Source organism: Propithecus coquereli, unplaced genomic scaffold (genome assembly GCF_000956105.1).
Source record: "Propithecus coquereli isolate 6110/MARCELLA unplaced genomic scaffold, Pcoq_1.0 Scaffold9, whole genome shotgun sequence".
Taxonomy (NCBI): Eukaryota; Metazoa; Chordata; class Mammalia; order Primates; family Indriidae; genus Propithecus; species Propithecus coquereli.
The window spans coordinates 16,111,573-16,136,002 of NW_012155284.1; the positions used below are offsets into that span (position 1 = coordinate 16,111,573).

A 24,430-nucleotide genomic window follows, 5' to 3' on the forward strand; every position below is an offset into this window, starting at 1 on the left:
GAAAATGCACCTTGAAATTTCTTCTAAGTGACTCTGCCTTACCTGGAAAGAATCTTGGATATAAGGAAGAAAGGCTGAGAGGGCGAGGGCCTCTTTGGGCATGGATGCTTTGGAGAGTTTCTTGAAAGGTTAATATTTTTATTCCCACATGTTAAAGATAAGTATTAAGAAAATCTGAGGAATCTAATTATAGATATATATAGTTTAATTTCTAAAATTAAAAAGCACATTTCTACAGCATCATACTGAACTCAATCTTAATGGCAAATTAAACAAAAGCAGAGACAATGGCTCTTGGAAGTAATAGTTTATAAAGCAATGGTTCTTAGGTTGCTTGTATACTTTGGTAGCTACAGATACTTTCTTTTTCATTGATTTTTGGAAAGAATCAAGGCACTATATGATAGATATGCATATGTATTAATATGTTTATAAGTCTCCATATTCAACATGAGATTAAGTTCAAATTATATTAACAGAATTACTTCACTCATTTAGTTATGTGGGAAAAAAAAATATAAAATATGTAGACATTTCATTTTATGACCTTTAGTTTTATTTTTCTCTAGCCTATAATTATCATCACATTTAAAATATTTGGCACTTCAAAACATTTTTTGAAAGCTGTAAAGATATAGAAAAGTACAGGAGCTAACAAGAAATATCCATGATTCCACCACCAAAACTAATAAATGTTAACCTTTTCTTATTTTTGCTTCAGACATGTTCTTTTTTTTTCTTTTTTATTATCTTTGTTAACCTGACATTGTGAACATATAGATATATTCTTAATAAAAGAAACAGAATGTTAAAATGTTGATCTCATTTGTCCCAAGTCCCACTTCATTCCCTCCTTCCCCTCAAATAACTATTAGCCTGAATTTGTGCATATTACTCAAGTCAATGTTTATTATATATGTTTATATATATATGGATCATAAATAGTATATAGTTTGGTTATGTAGGTGTTCAAATTTCATAAATTGTATTATGGTAATCACATTTTTACACTAAATTTTGGTTTGAGATCTGTTCAATGTGACCCTAAATTTAGTTATTTCATTTTAGTTGTTATGTAGTATTATTGTGTATAAACTACACTTTATTTATCACTACCTTTATGGTTGGTGGTTAATTCCTCTAATTTTATTTTTTGGTATTACAATCAATATTGTAATTAAAAATCTTGTCCATGCTTCTAGGAATACATGTATAAGATTTTTCTCTGAAATGTATACCTAAAAAGCAAACTTGCCAAGTTTCCTAGATATTGCTGCTCTTCGAATCCGTTCAAACACATAATTGTTCTTCAAAGCAGTTATACAAATGTATATTCACCCCCCATGATATATGAATCCCTGTTTCCCTAGAAACTTACCAATATTTGGCATTGTCAAATTTTACATTTTTTTCCTATTTGATGACTATGACATGGTATAATAATGATTTATTTCTTTAATTTTGCATTTACTTGATCATTAAAGAAATTGAGCATCTTTTCATATGTTAATTAGTCATTTAGAGTTCGTAATCTGTACGTTGCCTGTTCATATCCTTTGCCTATTTCCAGGGATCCAGAGGGTTGTTTTACTTTCTTATATTGACTTACAAGATTGCTGTCATATTTTGGATACTAGTCATTTTCAGACATATATGTACCAAATATATTCTCTCCATTTGTGGCTTGGTTTTGACTTCTGTGCTATCTTTTGTTCTACATCAATTTCAGCATCAGTTTATTTTATGTCTCGGTTTGTGGAGATTTTTAAATTGATATTGCACTGGATTCATAACTTGAGTAATAGTGATATCTTTAATATTATGACTTTTTTTTTTTGAAACAGGGTCTTGCTCTGTTGCCCAGGCTGGAGTGCAGTGGCATCATCACTGCATCATAGCTCACTGCAACCTCAAACTCCTGGGCTCAAGCAATCCTCCTGCTTCAGACTCCCAAGTAACTGGGACTACAGGTGTGCACCACCACACCTGGATAATATTTCTACTTTTTTTAGAGATGGGATTTCACTGTTGCTCAGGCTAGTCTTGAACTCCTGGCTTCAAGCAATCCTCCTACGTTGGTCTCCCAAAGAGCTAGGATTAGAGGCATGAGCCACCATGCCCAGCCCAGTATTATGAATTTCCATCTAACATCATGTATATATTTATATCTTCATTCATTTATGTTATCTTTCATTTTCTTCCATAATTCTCTGAATTTTTCCATATCATTTCTTAAAGTTATTCCTAAGTGCATTCTATATTCATTGCTATTATGAATATTTCCTATTATGTTTCTTAATTTTTCCTAGTGTATATGAATGCTCTTATTTTTATGTATAAATATAAAATCATAACTCTTCTTAATTCTATAATTAGTTCTAATGCTTTATAGATATTATTAAGTGCCTTCTGTATAGATAATATTTTCTTCAAATAATGTTATGTTTGCCTTTAAATTTTCAGTTATTGTGCCTCATATTGCATTTTCTTTTCTTATTACACTGCTTAGGGCCTTTAGTATGATATTAACTTGATTGGGAATGCTCTTGAAGTTTCTCCAGTAGGAATGGTTATTGGTTATCACTATAAATTTTGGCTAGATACATTTTTATCAGGCATAGAAAGTGCCTTCTGTGACTGAAGTCCTCAGATTCTGTTTTCTCACAAATGAATGTTGGATTTTATCACAAGAGGTTTTTCTATGGCTTGAGAAGATCATATGCTTTTTTTCTTCCCAAGGGTGAGCACATGACTGAGGTTGGCCCACTGGGCTAAAGGAAAGACTTTAGCTTATACTTGAGGAGATGTTTTGTTCTGCTTAATTTTTTTTGTTTGTTTTTGTTATTAATTTTTGCTGCTGGATGTGAAAAAGCAAGCATTTCTCTAGTTTCTGCAGGAAGCAATTCTGAGACATAAGCTAATACAAAGAGGACCAAAAGTGAACCAAAAGTATAAAAGTGGATCCTAACCCCTAAAGGACTGGAGCCCACCCTGGCTCCATCCCTTTTACACAAGAATTGCTAAAATATTTTTAGCTTTCCATTTAGTTTAGTTTGTGTTATCTATAACTTACAGCTGACAACTAAATGAAGAGTGGTAGACATTACTACCACTGTGGGTAACATTCAGAAAACAGTCCAGCAGTTGACAAGAAACAAGAAGGATGTCTATGAAATACAATGGTGAAATTCCACAGAACTAAGATCACATTATGCAAACTGTGAAAACGGTTCTTTTCTTTTTCAGCATATTTTCTCATATTCAATAGATATTGAAGTACATTAATTAATGGCCCAAGTAATGGAAGATTTGTATACTACCCTGAGCCTGGTTAAGGCTTAGACTCTGGAACAACTATCAGCTGCAATTTTGAACAAGGTACTTGACTTCTCGAAGGCTCAGTTTTGTTAGCTCTAAATTAAAATAATGTATGAAAAGCACTTCACAGTGCCTGACATGTAATCAACATTCAATAAATGTTAGCTATTGCTGTTATTATTGAAAGTAAAAGAATATTTTATTTTGTTAGCCCTTCACATGCAAAAGTTTGAGATATAATGTACTTTTGTTATAGCTATTGACTAATTTTCTTTCCAAAGAAGGTCTGAAACTTTTCTAAATGTTGGAAAATTTTTAATAACTTTCTTATGAAAGTTTGAAATGAAAATGTTAGTTTGAGGCAAAGAGAGCAAGGAGGTAGAATCATTATCTTTAAAGTTAAAGCAGAAAATGTGAGAGCAATTTAACACTGTCCCTAGCTGTGACAAGTTACTGTAACAACCAAACGATAGTGAAAGAAAAATGAAGCAATGCCTGATATCTGACTATTCGGTTCAGTTAAAGACCATGACTGAGTGATGATGCTGTGTTCAAAATACCAGTGAAGTGTGGAAGCTTGCTGGCTTGGGAGAAAAGCGCTGTTGGAGGTTGGTGAAGTATGGACCGCAACTGAAAATTGAAAAGTTGCTTAGACCAAGAGGTAATGACTATGTGAATAGATGCAGGGCGACAGGTATGTGGACTCCTCAAACTATAATTATGACTTGATTCTTGAAAATAAGTTAATCAGTAACATTTCCAGATGGATGGAAATTTCTTTCTGTGAGGAAGTATCAAGGGAAATGAGTTTAGCCCCGGGAAAAGAAAGAAGGTGAAGGGGTGATTTTGAATATGACAGTTGCAATGAGGTAGATGTACCTTCTAGAGTGTCAGAGGTATCTGACAAGAGGAAGTGATCTTAGATGGAAACCTGAGAGCTGAGCTTCCTGAGTCTCAAGTCCTTGTTCTATGCTTACCAGGTGTGTGACCTTGGCAAGTTACTTGACTTAGTATCTCAGTTTCCTTCTCTTTAAAATGAAGATGAAAATATTACTTACCTCATAAAGTTGTTAGAAAAAGAGTTAATATGTGCAAAAATACTTAGAGCTGAGTTTGGTGCATGGCATTTACTATGTATTAGTTATGATTATCATTATTACAAATCAACAGGACTATAATTCTTGATTGTGGGGGCTAGACTGGATGCTTCAAATCATTCAGACTGAGGTTGACCTCCAGGAAGCCAACTTCTCTGGAAATAGAACAGAGTAAAAGAAGCTCAGGGGGGCAGTGTTGCAGAGTGCCTGAGTGTGAAGTCTGGTCTTTTGTTTTAGGTGGGACTGAATGTATTTTGTTGTCTTGTGTACCAACCCCAGACAGGAAGTTTGGTCTGAGGGGCAGAGCCTAAAAGGAAGATATTTGGACAATTAAGATTATGCCCTTGACTCAAGAACTACTTTGGATATCTGACAGAGAGAGAGAGAGAGAGATTGAGATTCTGTGAAGACCAAGTAGATACTATCTCCGTTTGCCTTCCTCTTTTAGTAACAGATTAGCTGGTTTATCGTGGAAAAGCCAGAATATAATTATACAGCATGTACAGGAGAGCCACATTTCTGTCCTTACCACAATTAGAAGGTTGGAAGAGTTAAAATTTGTTTGCTTATATGCATTTTTCTTTTTAGACAACTAGGGAAAGATGAAATAATTTGTGAAAGTATTTGGACCAGGGGTGGGGAACCTGTGGCCTTCTAGGTCCTTAAGTGCAGACTTTTCACTGAATCCAAATTTTACAGAACAAATCCTTTTATTTTTATTAATACTTTGTTTTTCATCTTTTATATTTTTTAAATGAATGTATTTAAAATACCAAAGAATAAAATAAGTTTTAACAAAATAATCCTTCCAGATTGACCGGCACAATTAGAACATTAGTAAGCCATAGGGGCTAAATGATGGCTGTGAGAACAGATAGTTAAATTTTATGAAGAACAGAATCAGCAATGTGAATTATTGAAAGAATATTTCTATAGAAATGCAGCATTTCTGTGTGATACCATGTCAAATCAAAATGACTTGAATATTTTTTTGCAAGGTAAAACTAAGTCTATATATGATACGTGGCAAAAAAATCCAAACATTTAGAAGAAAGCTATCTTTTTTCAAAACACTTCTTCAACAGGAAATTTCAGTTGAACATTTTCCCCAATTAGCAAAGGTCATTGATGAGCAGGATGATACATGTGAATCATTTGAAGAATATGCAGCTGTTGTAGACCTATTAATTGGAGAATACAATGAAAGTTTCACCGACTTTGAGAACCATGACATCACATTCAAATTAGCATTTCAGCCTCACCTACTTGGTATCACCAAGGCACCTAAAGAACTACAGATGGAATTGATTAAGCTCTCAGTAGATGACATTTTAGACTCATTGTTTAATCCTAAGAAAGATCCAACTGAAATATGGAAAAATGCAGCAGAATATTGACTTCTGCAACATGCCCGAAAAATGCTTTCTTGCTTTTCAACCACTTATTGTTGCAAATCTATATTCTTCTACCTAACCCAAATCAAGACATCCTTAAGGTCACAAATGATTGATACCCATCTAGAGGATCGACTGAAACTGTGGACCTCTATGCTGCAAACAAATATTCAAATGCTTTCCAACAAAAAGCAGACACAAAAAAGTCATAAAAGGTTAGTTAACTTTAAAATTAACAAATAGTTTCCATTTTTTGAAATTATTAAGTACATAGTAGTTAGATTTTTACAAAATAATGTATATCTTTAGGTATATCTAACTGAAGTTTCTTGAATGCAGTGTTATTTGATTACAGCTAAATGTATGCAGCCTTCCAACATGAAAAGGTTCCCCACCCCTGATTTGGACTTTTGGGTTGTACCTCCTCAACCTGAGAGGCCAAGGAAGTCTTCCAGGAGGAAGCAACACTCACACTAAAAACTGAAGGCTGAGTAAGCTGGTCAGGGGAGATGATGAGGCAGAAAAGGTCAGGCAGGGGGAAGAGGAAAGTATTCTTGACCACAAATATCCTGCTTGGATACATTCCCCCCACACCACCATTATTTATTTATTTATTTTTTCCAGAGACGCTGCCTTCTAAGGCTCCTTGGAGTGCTTCAGGTCTGGCAACCCAGCCCTCTAACTTTTGAATATGAACACTGTTAATTATCCAGGAAGTCTTCAGGGACCCCAAGTCTGGATGAGGGGGCCTTCCTGTATGCTCCCACAGCCCTGCACTGAGACATAGAGTAGCATCAGTTGTACTGCATTGTAAAATTTCTCTCTCTCACACCACAAGACACTGAAGCACTTGAAGAAAAGGACCACATCTCATTTACCAGTGTGCTCAGCAACTGTTGTGGTCCCTATTACATAAAGTAATCTTTGTACATGTTTGTTGAATAAACAAATCTTCAGGAATTACAGCTCTGTGATCTTTTCTGAGAGCTCACCGAGAATGGAGATAACGCCCTTGAGTCACCCTCCTGCTTAAACTTCAATGGCCCTCCCACTGCCTTCAGGATAAAAGATGTGTCTAGCTTTATTACCTCTGCTTCTTTCACATAAACACTATGTTCGGTCACACTTTACTCAATATCACTTCGGGAATGTACCTCGTTCTTCTACACGAACATGTTTCTTTTATTGTTCTCTTGCTCAAATAGAAGATTCATTCTCCAAGGCTCAGCTTTCATTTCTGTGAAGCCTTCCAAGTTTCCTTTCTCCATGGCTTCCCTCCACCAACTAATTTTTTCCTCTTCTTTTTCTCTTTGGATATGATTCCTGTAGCAGTTTTCATACTGAATGCTATGTTTTTTGTTTGTTTGTTTCTCTCCCTTATAAGACCAAGAATTCTTACAAGGCATAGAGCAAGATTTATTCATTTTTTAGCTTAGCAGAAGGTTGACATATCATAGTAGACACATACAAAGCTCCAATTGACATCCTTTTGACCTCCTCTCTGATTTTGGCTTTTATATGGTGGAGACATCCGTGCAGGCTTCAAATCATTTCAGCTGACAGCCTCTCACCTGGCTTTCTCCCTTGGATTCCTCTGATAACTGGGACACTGGAGAGGGAATTTGGGGAAGGAGTGTCCTGGCTTCTGTGGCCCATGTGCTTATGGAGCTTAGAAGAATGGAAGAAGTTAACAGCCACAGGTTAACTTTCCGCCAGAGGGGGACTGGTGCCCTTAGATAATTGTTCCTCCTATCTTTTAAGGAGATAATTCCAGGGAACAGTATGTTGCTTCCCTAAGAGTTCCAGCAGAATTGAGTCCCCTTTGTCCACAGTGATGTCCTGAATATTGTATTCTTACCTTCATTGGTTTTCCTTCATTCTTTTCCTTCTCCCTCCACTCCTTCACTCCTGCTCCTGCTCCTGCTCTCAAAGACACGACTCATACCCAATTCTTGTCTTAGATTCTCCTTTTGAGAGATCTGAGCTAAAACACAGTGTTCGAAAATATTTTTGGAATAAAAGAATAAGTAAAAAATAAACAAATGAGGTAGTGAATGAAGGAAAAATGGTCATTGTATATTTGGTACTCTATGGTTTGTTACACTTTGAATTCTGTTACTCTTTTCCTGACTCCAATGGAGAGAGTGGGTGCTCAAAATCGATCATTTTATGGCTTTAGTAGAGAAGCCAGTTTGTTTCTCCCCCTTTCTCTCTCTGCTTTACAGAAAGACCAGTGTGTGTTTCTAAGCGAACTTCCTATAGCTCACAGTTCCTAAATTTGAAGCAGTTTGTTTCTGATAGGGATGTGAGAATCGAAGCTGCAGGGTAAAACCAAATTAGCTTTTGGCCAACAATAGCAGACCAAAGTTAGTATATTTTTCACAGCTTGATTAGAAGAGCTTGCATCTAAGAAGGCAGGATTATTACATGTAACTTCCAGGAGAGCAGCTAAGGCATTGTTTTCCAGCATGCTCACAACAGAGAATCTGCTCTGGTCCACAGCACGTTTGTTTCTGTACTCAAGCCCAGATTTGGCCTCCCCGCCCGAGCGCCTTTCTTATGCCGGACCCCCCATCTCCCCAGCTGCCTCCAGCTGCTGCCGAACTTCTGTTCCCCACCCCGTCGTCCTTTTCCTTCAGCTGTCATGACTCTGCTGTGATCTTTGAAATTTGCCTATGAACCTAAATTTTCTGAATTCTACTCTCTCTCGAAAGTGGTTAAGGTGCCCTGGCATTTATCTGAGAATCAAGAGCATTTATACATCAAATAGAAGAAAAGGGGAACCTTTCTGTAAAGTCCTATTTTCCATTGGCCTGTGGACCATTGGAATCAGAATCATGCAGGGGGCTTGCTAAATATACAGATCCCTGGGACCCACTCTAGAACTGCTCAATGAGAATTATTCTTCAAGTGATTTTTTAATGCACACTCAGAATTTGTTCCATTCTATAACCTTCCTGTAATGTTTTCTCCTCTTTTCTCAGTGTGAAAGTGAAAAGGACTCACTGAAATATCTATTCCTACACTGCTTTTGAGCAAAACCAGAACCAAAGCAGATTTGCTATGCAGTTTTTCTCATTAAATACAAGGTCAGGGAGGTAATTACTCATTTACTTTCCATGGTAGGTGACCACAATGACTTTCTTGTTTGTGGCACATTCTGTTGTAATTGATTGGTTTATTTTTCTTCATCTATCAGAAGGGAACCCATCACCCAGGTAGCAAAGGTGAAGCTCTGCATTCTATTTGGAGCCAACTCTAAGTAGAAAGCAGTTGTAACCTAGCTCAGCAATTCTTAACCTTGTTTATTCATTAGAATCACCTGAAGAGCTTAAACAATACCAATGCCTGGGCCTTAATTCTTTAGAAATTTTGATTCACTTGTTCTGGGGTGTGCTTATCTATTGAGAAAGCTTCCTAGGAGACTTTCTAATAGAGAACCATGGTGCAGTTACTAAGGGATTGGGTTTAGCCATTGTTTTGAGATAGGATTTTCTTTGGTGGAAAACATGGGAATGCATATGTCAGGTTGAGGGAACTATGAACAGTGATGTTGAGGCATGACTGTATGGTAAGGTCTAGAAAGTAAGTCTATTCAACTTTGATCTGGTTTATCACTGGGAAACAATGTATATGGATATAGGTATCAAATACTTAGTTTCTGCTGAAAGGCCTTCACTAAGATATAAATTTAACTTTTAGGAAATGACATTTGAAAAATATTTCTGAACTTATGTGAAATGGCAAGACATACATAATTTGCCAAATTACTTGATAATGAGCCTTGCAATACATTTTTTCTATTTTTGGTATCAAGAAAAAGTCTCTATCTCCTGCTGCAATTTCCTGTTTCCTTAAACTAGACAAAGAAAATTATATGATCCATGATATTTTATTTTAGACTTTGGCTATTAGGAAATTCAGTGTTAATTTTAGATCTTGATTAAGATATTCACACCAGGCTCCAGATAAATTTTTTTCTCTCTACTCTTCATATTATTTTTAATATTTCATTTTAACTTACATCTTGATAACCTGTTAAATATGTGCTTTAGCATGGAAATGTATCTAATTCCTTTTAAGAAGTGGATAAATACAAATTTTATGTCCACACACCTTTCCTCGTAGCATACATCCATCCATACCTAGACTGTAAGGGTCTACATGACCTGGCTTCTCCACACTCTCTGAACTCATTTCCTGCCACTTTCCCTATTGTACCCTATACTCTTTCTGTTACCCAACACACCAAGCTTGATTTATTTGCTTTCCTTCTGCTCGAATTTTCTCTTCAACCAGAGTAGTGCTTCGTGATGCTTTTCGTATCTGCATAAAACATGCAGAAAATGGTAATATTTGTATGGCACACTGGGGTGAAAAGGGGAAGGCACTGACCACTATAGGCTACTGGTCAGGGGCTTTGGCTACCTTAGGCTCTGCCCTGCTGGCCCAAAAGCTGAGATGATCACAATGTCATTGTGGCACACCACGAGTGAGATCTTTGACCGGCTGTCACCTTTGCATTAGTTAGGTCTCAAGTGTTTCCTCCCCAGAAAAGCCTCCTCTCGCCACTCCCACAAGAGTAAAGCTCTCCAGCCACTCCGTCATACTACTCAATTGTATCTTCCCCATAGCATTATCAGCACATGAACTCATTGATTGATTGATTGTTTTACCTGTTATAGTTTGTCTTTACCGGTTTCAATACATGCTCCTTGAGTATAGGGATATTTGTATGTCTTGTTCATCATTATGCAACAAAAGCCTAGAAAAAGTATTAAGTATTCAATAAACATAACAGATTAACTGAAAAACTGGGTGACTGGGCCAGGATATTCCCCTCTCCTGATGAGGCCTCCCCTAGGCTGGCTGGGGAACAGGCTTCACCCAATGAGTTAAGGCAGGTACTCTGTCTTTCCATCTTTGCAGTCTTAGTGAATGGCGTACTGCCTGGCTTATAGTACACACACAGTAAGTGTTTGTTGAATAAAGGAATGAAAGAAGGGCCGAGGGAAGGAATAGGTTATTGAACACAAACTTCAACTTCTTTGGTTTGTTTCAAGTTCTTTGGATATTTTCAATTACAGCTAAACAGTTTAGTCTGCAACCTGGCTAATAATGCCAGGTGTCTTTTGACGCATCGGGCTAATATGCAGTCAGGTTGATATGAGATACCCATTGTGTGTTCTAGGGCACATCACTTAACTATGAGGACCCTCAGTTTTCTTTTCTGCAAAATTGAATATATTTGGATTAGAAGAGCTCTGTAGTCCATTACTGTTTTGAAATATTTACTGTATCAACAGACAGAAAGTCAGAAAGAGAATGTCGAGGGAGTAGCAAGCAGATAATCCAGGTAATAGCCAGGATCCTTCCAGGGGACCAGAGGTTACTTTTTAAAAACATGATGACTAACAATGATCCAGGGAGCCCTCAGTGAATGTTTTCGGAAGCTTGGGCTTTCTACTTAGGACACCTATATGTAAGAGACTTGAGCATGCGTGGATTCCAATCCTCCCCAACTTCAATCTCCCATGGATAAGGAAGATTGAATGTATTGTCCCCTCTTTCTGCTTGCCTACCTTCTTATTAGTTGGTGATCTTGAATGATGAGCAACAACAGTTGCTAAGGTCACGTAGCTACATGTTGAAAGTAGTTTACCAGCGTTGGGAATTCTATTTTCTCAATGTACTCAAGTATTTAAGAAACAAACAAGCACAAGGCCTTTCTAAGCCTCCATTTATGTAAAAACTTAAATAGATCTAGGCTGTTGTAAGGATTAAATGTGATAGTGCATGGAAAGAGACTTGCATAATGCCAGGCATATAATAAACAGTCGATCATGCTGGCTGCAACTGTTATTGCATTAGGCAAGTCATGAGCCAGAAGCCAAAATATTTAATCCCAAATACTAGCATTTAATTCTATCTCTTTCTACTGAAGATAGAGCAGTTGGCTATGAAGTCCAAAGGATGAAATCCAGAGCTGCCCACAATGACAGCCATCTTCTTTAATTAGTATGCCTCAGAATATTAATAAGCCCAGCTGTGTTTCCCAATTTGAAAAAAATGCAAAAATTCAAAAGTAAACCAAAACAAAAAGTCTGGAGGCAAATTTCAATTTTATATTTCTTACAGTAAAAGGTTGATATCATGGTGTTTGACATTAAAGCTATATTAATACTGCATCAAGTGACAATTAGATACTCTGGCACACTCAACTCCCTTTCTTTGTGACAGAATGAACATTTATGTCTTTGGAAAAATCATTCTTTTATTTGCTTTTGTTTTGTTTCCCATTAAGTGATGGGCCTAAAATAATGACTTCCCATTCACAATAAAAATTATTGAAAAGCGTGGATCATGTGTAAAGATGCTATTTATTTATTTTTAGTTTTCAAGGTGGCTTTGAAAATTAAGAATAAAATAATTTTAGAAAATGAATATCATCCACCTTAAAGATGGATAATGGCTGCTAATGATGAGCTCTAAGCAGTTTTTCAAAATGTTAATTCTTGGATAATTTCCAAGAAATAAAACAGTAACAGTAATTTTTGACTAATTTTAAAGAGGTCTTTTCTTCAGAATTTTTAAGTCATTGATTATAAACTCAGTTATAAACTAATATGATTTATTATAATTTCCATATTTTTATTTTATACTAATAAGTTGGTGTATATATATAACTGTTTTGTAAAATATGAAGCATATAAAATTATAATTACTATTTATACAGAAGAATGGACATTTATTTTCTTTTTGGAGAACAAATATATTTCATCTAAATGGAAAAGATGAAGAAAGCCCAATACATAAAATATTTTGCAAAGCTAATTAAGATTTTTATTTTACTAACATTTACTGTATACATAATGTGAGGAACTCTGCTGGGTTCTTTAGTTGCCTTTTCTTATGTAATCCTGATGCAACTTACTATGGTAGACTTTTTTTTTCATCTTTTGCTTCTGGTAAATATTGAAGACTCTGTACACTAATTTTCTCACTAAAAATACCAAGGAATGAGAAATAAATAACAACTAACAGGCATAGCCGAACTCCTGAGAAATTAAAGAAAATCTTTAGTGCCCTCAAAATGATGGGAACAAAAACAAGAGTAATAAGCCAGCATTGAAACTATGGATAACTTTGCAGATCAAAGGTGCCTAAATCCTAAAATTACAATGTCTCTTCAATGAGCCAAAGCAAATACTTGATCATATAAAAAATGAGGGTTGGAATGGACACAGCTACATAAAACTAGAGCCCTCAAAGAGCTTCAGTGAAAGAGCAGGACAGAAACACAATGGGTCTCTCTGGCTTGAATCCTACACAGGGATAAAGACTCCTCTGATAATATTTAATCATAGAGAACACCCTCACACAGGTGAGTAGCATACTGTTGTATGTAATCAAAGGAAAAACAAATCTTCCTGGAAGAATGTTCCATTAAACTAGGATCCTCAGGATTCCCATAAATAGAGATTGGCCAAATATGAGCTCATGATATAAAATCACCTAACACAATAGAAACTAAGCTACAATGAGTGAGACTCAGCAGAAACAATCACCAGAGAATTAGACACTGAGAGACACAGATATTGGAATAATCAGAAACAGAATATAAAATAAGCATGCTTAAGATATTAATAGAAATAATGGAATCATAAACTTAAGCAAGAAACAAAGGTCTATTAAAATAATTAGGTACATTTGAAAAAATAAAACAGAACTTCTAAAATAAAATATGTAGTTGAAATTGAAAATCTAAAGAATTGGTTAAATGGCAGGTTAGACATAGTTTAAAAGAGAATTAATATATTGGAAGATAGATAGGAAGAAATTAACCCAAAATGCAGCACAGGATGAAAAATGGAAAATATGACAGAGAGATTAAGACAAACTGACAATTGATTTCTCATCAATAGCAACAATGCAAGGCAAAAGGTATTCAAATATCTTCCAGTTCTGAGAAGCATATAGCTGTCAACCTAAGATTTTTTACTTAGTTAACTGAGGGTGAAATAAAAAAATTTAGTCAATAAAAAACTAGAAGAGTTATTCCTAATAAATCCATATGAAAGGAATTCCAAAGGATATTCTTAAGACAGAGAAGGAAAATTATTCCAGATGAAATATCTGAGAAACAAGAAGCAATCATGGTCAAATAAATTGTAAACACATAGGAAAATATAAGCTAATATTGACTGTATAAAAATAATCATGTTTAATTAAAGGATTAAGAATCAAAATCAAGATAAAATTAATTATTTCACAATACTTTGTAAGATGGGGGTGATCTGAGGTAAAATATTTAAAGGTACTTGTGTGATTTGAAAGGTAGTGAAAAGCACGAACAGTCTTTATACTTCAAGTTGTTTATGTACATTAAAATTTTAAGGGAATCCATAAATAGAATGTAGAATTTCTAATGCAAAAGTGGAAGAAAATTAATTTTGAAACTCAGCTGGTAGAATAGAAGCCACGACTAGCTATAAGAGAAGCATCAAATAGTATGTTCATGTTTCTTAACATAAAATAACATAGTTAAAATAACTTTCCAATATAGGAATAGTCATAATAAAATTAAGATAAAACTCACCAGTTAAAAGACTAGGATTTCAGATTTGACAAGAATGTAACTATATTTTTACAAGAGACTCACCTATAATTTGAAGATACAGAAAACATGAAATTTAAAATATAGAAAAAGATATACTACACAAATAATTACAAAAAGAACTAGTATAGACAAAATAGACTTTAAGGCCATGAGCATTATTAGGGATAAAGAGGGTAACTATTGAAGTCAGCAGGGATATAGACTAATTCTAACATTGTATGTATCTATTATGTCCTCAAAGTATATTAAGCAAATACAGACAGAACTACAAGGAGAAATTGTTGATATCCGTAACAGATAATGGACTTCTAAATGCCTTAGTTAAAAAAAAACGATCAAGGACCTAATTTAAAAATAAGCAAAAGATATGATCAGATAATTGACAGTGAAGAAACATGAACAAACACTTAACCTTGAGGAAGCAGTGGGAATGTACATACTTTTTTAGTGGTTGTATCAGTTTCCTAGGGCTGCCATACCAAAGTACCACAAACAGCGTGGCTTAAATCAACAGAAATGTATTGTTTCACAGTTCTGGAAACTCTAAGTCTAAAATGAAAGTGTTGGTACAACACAAACTCCAGTGGTTCTAAGGGAGAATCCATCCCATGCACCTGTCCTAGCTTCTGGTGGTTGCCAATAGTTCCTGGCATTCCTTGGCTTGTGGTTGTGTAACTCCAAACTTTGTTTCTGTTTTCACATGGCATTTTTCCCTGTGTGTCTGTGTTTTCATATGGTATTTTTTTTCTCTGCCAGTGTTCAAATTTCCCTCATTTTACAAGGACAGAAGTTATTGGATTAGGACCCATGCTAATCCAGTATGAGCATTTTAACTTGATTATATCTGCAAAGACCTCCTTTCCTTTCCACATAAGGTCATATTCCCAGGCACTGTGAATCCTTTATCCTTTTAGGAGACACAATTCAAACCACGCAGTGGTTATGAAATTTTATGCATCCAATTTGGAGAATAATTAGGTTATATGTAGTAAAGTTGAATCTGGGCATACTTTAGGGATAGTCCATTTGGATGTTTAGATACTTGCTCCCCTAACATAGTTTATGAATCAGTAATATCAGTGTCATCTGGAAGCTTAATAGAAATGCAGGGTCTAGGGCCTTATCTCAGACCTATTGTGTAAACATTTGCATTTCAAAGGAGATCTCCATGTGATTTGTTTGAAAAGCACTAATCTAGTTTACATTACATGGATACAAAAAGATATACATAAGAATGCCTATTTATAGGAGCAAAATTTTGGAAGCTATTTAAATATCTACTAACCAGAGAATGGATAAATAATCTGTGGCATGTTCACCAAACTTAAACTCAACACTGAAAATAAATGAACCTAGAGGTGATTGTATCAGCATGAATGAATTCAAAAAGATAATGTTGAACAAAAAAAGTTGCAGAAGAATGGATACAGAATAATACCATTTCTATATTGCTTAGTGACATATACATATGGTCTGAAAGTATAAAGTAATTTATGTGAATGATAAACACTAAATTCAAGAGTAGACAGGAGTGTCAATGAAATTAATACTAGTCTTTCCTTAAACTTTCCTTAATTAAACACATAGGTATTTATTATATTATTCTTTGTATTTTTAGTAAATCCTTTATAATATAGAATGAAATAAAAAACTAAGGAAAACGTTCAAGGCTAGTAAGTGGCAGCATAATCATTTTAATCCAGAACTGTGGCCCTGAGCCACTATATTCAACTAACATATTACTGTTTCAGTAGACCAAATGGCACAGTTTTAGTCTGGTATTTTATAATCACATTTGTTGTGTTTATATAAATAAAAAGTTCTAAAGGAAGATTAAATATCGCAACTGTGTTATGTTTCAAATAATTATTAGACAGAAAATTAATTTCCAACTATCCTTAGATTAATAAGAAATACTAAGCTAACATTCCAAACTTTTTCTCATCTCAACTATGCTCTTACTCTTTCAAAGATAAGCAGTGAAAACATTTAGAGAAAGATAGCATTGGAGAGGAATTAAGCTCTAAAAAAAATACATTTATTTTTATTTTAATGTAATTTTTTGTTGTTTCTACAAATAAGGGGTACGTGCGCAATTTTGTTACAGGCATAAATTGCACTGTGGTTAAGTCAGAGCTTTTAGGGTATCCATCACCTGAGTAACGTACATCGTACCTATTAACTAATTTCTCATTATTCACCTCCACCCCACCCCCTCACCCTTCTGAGTCTCTATTGTTTATCATTCCACTCTCTACATCCATGTGAACACATTTTTTAGCACCCGCTTACAAGTGAGAATATGTGATATTTGACCTTGTGTGCCTGACTTGTTTCACTTAAGATCTGCGGCGCCAACCCCGGGCTAGCGGGTACCAGTCTGTGGCCTATTAGGAACTGGGCCGCACAGCAGGAGTTGAGCTGCAGGCTAGGGAGTGAAGCTTCATCTGTATTTACAGCCACTCCCCATCAATTACACCACTGCATAAGCTCCGCCTCCTGTCCCATCTACCATGGCATTAGATCCCCACAGGAGCTGGACCCCTATTGTGAACTGCACAGGCGCAGGGATCTAGGTTGCCGCTCCTTAAGAGAATGTAATGCCTGATGATCTGAGGTGGAGCTGAGGCAGTGATGCTAGTGCTGGGGCTGGGGATGGCTGCAAATACAGATTATCATTAGCAGAGAGGTTTGACTGCACAATAAATGTAACGGCCTTGAATCATCCCGAAACTATCCCCCGCCAACCCTGGTCCATGGAAAAATTGTCTTCCACGGAACTGGTCCCTGGTGCCAAAAAGGTTGAGGACCGCTGCTTAAGATAATGGCCTCTAGTTCCATCCATGTTGCTGTAAAAGACAAGATTTCATTTATTTTTAAATGTCTGAATAGTATGCCATTTTGTATATATACCACATTTTCTTTATCCCTTCATCTGTTAATGGATATTTAGGTTGATTCTATATCTTTGCTCGTGTGAATAGTGCTATGATATATATACGAGTGTAGGTATCTTTTTGATTTATTGATTTCTGCAAAGTACATTTATTAACATTTATTACTATAACTCTGATAATTTCTCATAGCCAAAATAATGTCTTTTGGTTTTTACTATATTTTTAAACATTTTATTGGGGCCTATGAATTCCAATTACATATTTTATGTTTTTGAACACATGGATGCACTCCCAGGGAAAGGGCAGATTCCTTGCTATACCAATTATTGAACCTTTGTTGGCATGTTCTTTTTCTCCTTCACAATAACTTCTGGTTTAAGTCAAGAAGTTCCAGAATACAGAGATCACATCTTATTTTCACTTGTCTTTTACCCAGAATTTCCTAGAGAATTGGAAGCTTAACAAAAACTTTAAAGATTAGGGAGAATGTAATAATAACCACATGCAAATTACTTTCATAATAAACTCTCGCCTAAAAAAATCTTATTTTTTTCAAGCCTTTGCTCTTTTGCTAAGAGCCAATTCTCTTTTTTTGCACTTCTGAGCAATTAGCAGTAGAAATAGAATTAATATTATTACTTTGCATCAGTATTACTACCGTTATTGTTTAACCTTTATTGTGTGTTTATTATGGGCCAGCAAATGTGTATTTAATCTTTACAAGCCTATTGTTACATCCATTTTATTATTGAGGAAACAAGAGGGTTAATTAATTTGTCCAAGTCACACACATAGTGAATATTTGTTACTTTTTTCCACTATCTACGTGCTGTGTTTTTAGGATGTGTGCTAAATAAACCAAGCCAATCTTAAAGTTCTCAAAAGCAAAGACTGAGGCTTCTACTGTTTATATTTTGCCATTGAAAATCCAGTACAATTCTGATCCTGCAAGTGCCTGACAGGGAGAAAAAACAGCGAAGGAAGGATATCATCAGAGAAAGGTGGATAGTGAGGATTAGAACAAAAAAATGTGTGCTCAATTTTAAAGAAGAATTTATTCTCTTCAGTTTTGGTTGCATTTCTTGTAAATTCTCACTGATAATCAGAAGACTACATTTCTCCAAAACCTAAGCAAAAATTTCTCTTTAAGCTTTTTTCCAAGTCAATTCCAATCAAAATTCACAGTTCTGGAAAAACCATAATTGCCCTACTACTTAAGTATTTGAGGATTAGGAAGAATTAAATTTAGAATAATATTTTTAGCTTAACAAAATAATCTATCCTAGTTTCAATTACTTGAAAAAAAAAGTAAATACTTTTAAAAATAGCTTTTGGAAATAACTTTCATAATCTCATGGGTAAAACTTCAACTCTTTACTATAGAGGTTCTTTCCTCATTAATAGAGAAATCAGCCATAATTTGGGGATAATGGATAAACACATCAATTACTGAAAATCCCCAACCATTAGCTTTCAGTAAAGATAGACCATTCAAAGTTCACGGCAAAACTTCAGCTTAACATCTTTTTATCTTGTGTCCCTGGTCAAAGAACTACATTGAAATGCTGGGCGTGTATCAAATTTCCTGTAAAAATGTTAAAAAATGTTTATCTCATAAACTATTTTAGAGAACTTTCACATGATGGATGATGTATCATACCCCAAATTCATAACCTGACAAGTTCATGCTTGCATCTAGTAAATTCAGACAAAAAATTGAAGCACAATGACTGAACATTTTTTTCAAATGATATCATCAATAATATCCGCTCTAAAGATAGCTTTTCTTTAGGTTAACTTTAGAGGCCTTGAAGAATAAGAGCTTAACTCTTTATACAGGAGCTTTGGTTTTCACTGTTTTCCTTAGCTATATCTGGGATTCTGTATCTTTAAGAGTTAAACATTGAAGAATTGGCAAAGTGTGAACATGAAGAAATGCAACATCATTCTGCTTTTATTATATATCACAATATTATTAGTTTAAAAAAGTTATACATAATTATCTGTTAGTCACTTGCAGATTTTGGAACCATAGTCAGTGCTGCATATCCTTTTATACTTCTATTTTCTTCCTAGTATTCATAAGAATTCTTAAAAAACTTGCTTTCAGTTAAGAAATGAAATGTATTATATATTATGTGCATTACTTCTGAGGAAAAACATGAACTCTGGGGATTTTCAAACTTATATAAAAATGCTACATTGTAGCATATTTAAAGCAGAATAACAAATGCCAGACCTCACAAATATTAACTCCAGATTTACAGCATTTTAGATTTCTTGAAAATAAATAAATTTTTCAGTTATTAAACCATTTGGGGTCCAACAGATGAAAGCATGAGTTCTGACTGACATATTTACTGGTTTATTTGTGATTTACATATTTGCATGCTAAGTTTGACACAATTCTTAATCAAGTATGTTCTTGATATGCATATATTTCCTTTTTAAAATTTAAATTTGTTTGCTTTTCCTTTTTGTTTATATTCTCAACTATATTTTCAAAGTTTTATTTTGGGAAAAATTCAGACTATAAATATTTTCCGATTATAATTTTTGGGCCTCTAACTGTATTTTAACAGAGCTATTTACTTCTGTATTTATGAGGAGATTTTAGAAGTACAAATAGAAACCTTCACAAATTTTAAAAGGACATCTTCAGAGTCTGTAGCCAGTATTGCCATGCACACTCATCTCTTTCTTTTCAATGCCATGAATCATCATAAATGGCAGGCTCATTGTTGTGGCATGCTGAAATGATTGAGTGGGAACTGTGCCCAGCACTGAATTGTAAAACAATCCATCTCCAAACACTCTGCCCTGTACTGTATACACTGGCCTGACTGGATTTTCTTTGATGCTTTGGTGATTGCTCTTTTGTTTGGTCTTGGAGAATTCAAAGCTATGAAATTCAGAGCTAAAATTTGAACACAATATTAAGACTATTGCAATCTGTAGTGAATCTGTGCATGTTATCTAGAAGTCAACTGCTTTTGGGATTGCATTCTGCACCTTTTCTTCACTTCAGGCACGTAATCAGGATGTATAAGTGAACTTGTTGTGCTATATGTTTATTCTAGTTGATTAGGAGTCTCATTCTTTACCTACGTTCAAATGGGATTAAATTTGGTTTTCTCGGTAAAGGAAACAGCTTAGAACAAAACCATGAAAGTCTATTTTCCATTGTTCTGTCATCTCATTTGAAAAATGCAATACTGTTTTTTTCCTCCAATAAAAGGTAAATGTGTGTAAATGTGTGAGTTCCTAAGTGCGGGTTATGACAGCACAAAAGCAACACAGATGAAGGTGTTTGCCTAGGTTTATTACAATGACATTCTCAGAACATGGGAATGACAGATAATGCAGGCTTTCATAGGGAGCTAGAACATAGAACAGGCTTGATATACAGAGAAAAAGAGGGCACTAAACGGCATTTTTAAAGAAAATAGAAAAAAAGACAAAACTTAATGCTATTTGTCTTTTAATAACTCTTGAGATTCGTAGAATTTCCTCAATACCTGCTTAATTTCTGCAAGACAGGGGTTTCTAGAGGCGCTCTAAAGCATTTGCCGGGAGGTGGCGACATAAGCCCTTATTGCTTTGAGCTGTCCTAGGTGCTGAAGCCAGTTTCGGAGATTAAGAGCAGCTCAGCGGCTAGCGACCAGGGATTCCACGTTCTCCCTAGAGGTTTGCAGGCTCTGGCAAGAAATGCAAAAGACCAGACCTCATTTGCAACACGTAGGCAAAATTATTTCCTTCTCTGAATTCACTAGCCACGAAGCTATGGGAGGTGGTAGTGTTCCCTGAAATTAAAAGGACAGTGGTGACGGAAAAGAGTGTGTGTGTGTGTGTGTGTGTGTGTGTGTAGAATACATACCCAATTGAGTTTTGTTCTTCTCTTTAAGATGCAGCTGTTTACCCGTCCTTGTCCTTTTTCTTTGACACGTCCTTTAAAATTCCTTTCTTCCCCAATTCCCCAACGTTAACAAAAAAGTCACAGTCAACATCCTATCCAAGGGAGTCAGGCTGGACTGTTAGATAATGAACTGGATGGTTTAAGAGCAAAACAAAACAAAACAAAACAAACTAAGACACACTCCGTCTTCTTCCATCAATTAACAATAATTTACAGAGTGATCCGGGACTGTCCAGCTTCCCATTCAGGCTCCGTGTGCCTCCTTTTCTCATTTCCTATCCCCACTCTGTGATGCTCTGTTTAAGAATTTGATAGGTACAAGAGGCATTGGGTAGTTAGAAAACGTTCTCCCCACCCTCGGTTTGGCTGGGTGGGAGGCGGAGTTTATTTGTTAAAACGCTGGTCTGACCAGCGCGGATCGGGTGTGTGTAAGCGAGTTCTGAGCGTCTGTTGACAAAAGGGACTTAAACGCAAAGACGCTGAGCTAGAGGGAGAGGAGGGCGGGGACCCGGAGAAAAGAGGCACTCAGGGCTGGGGAAGTGTTAGGAGGGGAGAGTTAGAGTGGGAGAGAGGCAGCCTGGCTGTCTAAGCGACCCACAGAGGGATAAAGAAAGGGGAGTGAGGAGGAAGAGGGAGACTGAAACGGAAGGCTAGTAGGGAGAAGGGGGAAGGAGAAGACTGTAGAGAAAGAGAAGAGACAGGAGGAGAGGGGAAGAGAGAGGGAGGGAAGGAAACAGGGAGAAGGGGGTCACAGAGTGACCGTGGAGCATGGGGTTTCTCTATTCCAGATATTTCTGGGATTGGAGACTGTTTGCTAGTGGGGAGACTCCAGCTCCGGCAGACAGCTGGGCAGCGGCTAAGTAAAATGGACAGTGAGAGACAGACGTTCCAGCCTCCCCTCGGCCGCCCGGAGATCCCAGAGAGAGACAGACATTCCAGCCACCTCTCCACCGCCCAGAGATCCCCGAGCTGCTTTCAGGCCAACTCCAGTTTCCCAGCTGGTGCCTCCGAGCGCGCTGGACTGCGCGAGCCCAGGAAGCTCCTAAAATCTGCTCCTCGGAGATACCTTCGCCAGAGAAGTAAGAACTTCCTGCTTGAGTCCCTGCATCCCTCCCCCTGAAACTTCCCAGGAGAAGGGGCGGAAGACCCCAAAGGGAGGGGCGAGGGGGATCCTCGGGCAGCCTTTTCTTCCCTCCCCTACCCTCGCCGGGCGCGCAGGCATGGATGTGCTCAGCCCTGGCCAGGGCAACAACACCACCACTTCGTCCCAAGGTCCCCTTGGGACAGGCCGCAATGCCACTGGCATCTCCGACGTGACCTTCAGCTATCAAGTAATCACCTCTCTGCTGCTGGGGACGCTCATCTTCTGTGCGGTGCTTGGCAATGCGTGCGTGGTGGCCGCCATCGCCCTGGAGCGCTCCCTGCAGAACGTTGCCAACTATCTCATTGGCTCATTGGCGGTCACCGACCTCATGGTGTCGGTGCTGGTGCTGCCCATGGCCGCGCTGTACCAGGTGCTCAACAAGTGGACTCTGGGCCAGGTCACCTGCGACCTGTTTATCGCCCTCGACGTGCTGTGTTGCACCTCGTCCATCTTGCACCTGTGCGCCATAGCGCTGGACAGGTACTGGGCCATCACGGACCCCATCGACTACGTGAACAAGAGGACGCCCCGGCGCGCCGCTGCGCTCATCTCGCTCACTTGGCTCATTGGCTTTCTCATCTCCATCCCGCCCATGCTGGGCTGGCGCACCCCGGAAGACCGCTCGGACCCCGACGCCTGCACTATTAGCAAGGACCACGGCTACACTATCTACTCCACTTTCGGCGCTTTCTACATCCCTCTGCTACTCATGCTGGTTCTCTACGGGCGCATATTCCGAGCTGCGCGCTTCCGCATCCGAAAGACAGTCAAAAAGGTGAAGACCGGAGGAGCCGACACCCGCCTTGGAGCATCGCCGGCTCAGCAGCCCAAGAAGAGCGTGAATGGAGAGCCGGGGACCAGGGACTGGAGGCGGGGCGTGGAGAACAGGGCGGTGGGGGTTCCGTGCGCCAACGGCGCGGTAAGGCAGGGCGACGATGGCGCCGCCCTGGAGGTGATCGAAGTGCACCGGGTGGGCAACTCCAAAGAGCACCTGCCATTGCCCAGCGAGGCTGGTGCTGCCCCCTGCGCCCCCTCCTCCTTCGAGAGGAAAAATGAGCGCAACGCTGAGGCGAAGCGCAAGATGGCCTTGGCCCGCGAGAGGAAGACAGTGAAGACGCTGGGCATCATCATGGGTACCTTCATCCTCTGCTGGCTGCCCTTCTTCATCGTGGCCCTGGTCTTGCCTTTCTGCGAGAGCAGCTGCCACATGCCCACCCCGTTGGGCGCCATTATCAACTGGCTGGGCTACTCCAACTCTCTGCTCAACCCTGTCATTTACGCCTACTTCAACAAGGACTTTCAAAACGCATTTAAGAAGATTATTAAGTGTAAGTTCTGCCGCCGATGATGATGGAGGAATAGCCTGCAGGTGGAGGCTACAGGACCCGCCCGCCCCATTCACTCTGCCTCCCTCAGCCCTCTGGAATCAACACCTAGGATAACTTGCTACTTTTCCTCCGACTTTCTCAGCTGTTCCGCCCGCGGCTTCCAGACCTCCTCCCCACCCCACCCTCTGTGCCAGCGGATGGCGCTCGGCGCAAAGAGGCCCCTGCGGCGCGGCGGGAGGACCCGGAAACCCCCACGGTCTGTGAAAAATGACATTGGCTCAGACTTCTTGCTTCAGCATTAGTTTTGATCTCAGCAATGGAAAATTTAAGCCTCAGGCGTTCAAGGCAGAAAATCCGAACAGAAAAATAACCTGTGCACACAGCCGCCGCGCCCACTAAGGGCTTCCCCCTGACGGCCGTACTTCTAGAACTTGAACTTAAGATTTAGGATTTGCTCCATGTCTCCCGCCCTCTTGCCCTAGAAATGTTCACTTTTCTCTGGTTTTACCCGTTCTTTCCTTTCCCTGTTTCCCTCTCTGCTCTCGCCCGTCCCGATGCACTAGCCTGCTGGCTCGGGGAGAGGCGGGAGAGTGCTTTTCCTGTGCCATTGGCGCCCCGGAATCTCTGCCTCCCTGCATAGACTCTAAGAATAATTCTCTCGTGTACAACCCCTGCTTGCTTTGTTCTCTTGGACTCAAAACAAGTGTCTAGAAGGT

At 38.0% G+C, this 24,430-nt stretch overlaps 1 protein-coding gene across 1 annotated transcript; it reads left to right on the forward strand.

Annotated features, from left to right (window-relative positions):
- Positions 1-21,927: 21,927 nt before the first annotated feature.
- HTR1A (5-hydroxytryptamine (serotonin) receptor 1A, G protein-coupled) lies at positions 21,928-23,922 on the forward strand. The gene is made up of 2 exons (XM_012664543.1): positions 21,928-22,135; positions 22,183-23,922. The coding sequence occupies exon 2, from the start codon at positions 22,463-22,465 to the stop codon at positions 23,732-23,734; it is 1,272 nt and encodes a 423-aa protein (XP_012519997.1). The 5' UTR covers positions 21,928-22,135; positions 22,183-22,462; the 3' UTR covers positions 23,735-23,922.
- The last annotated feature ends 508 nt before the right edge of the window (positions 23,923-24,430 follow it).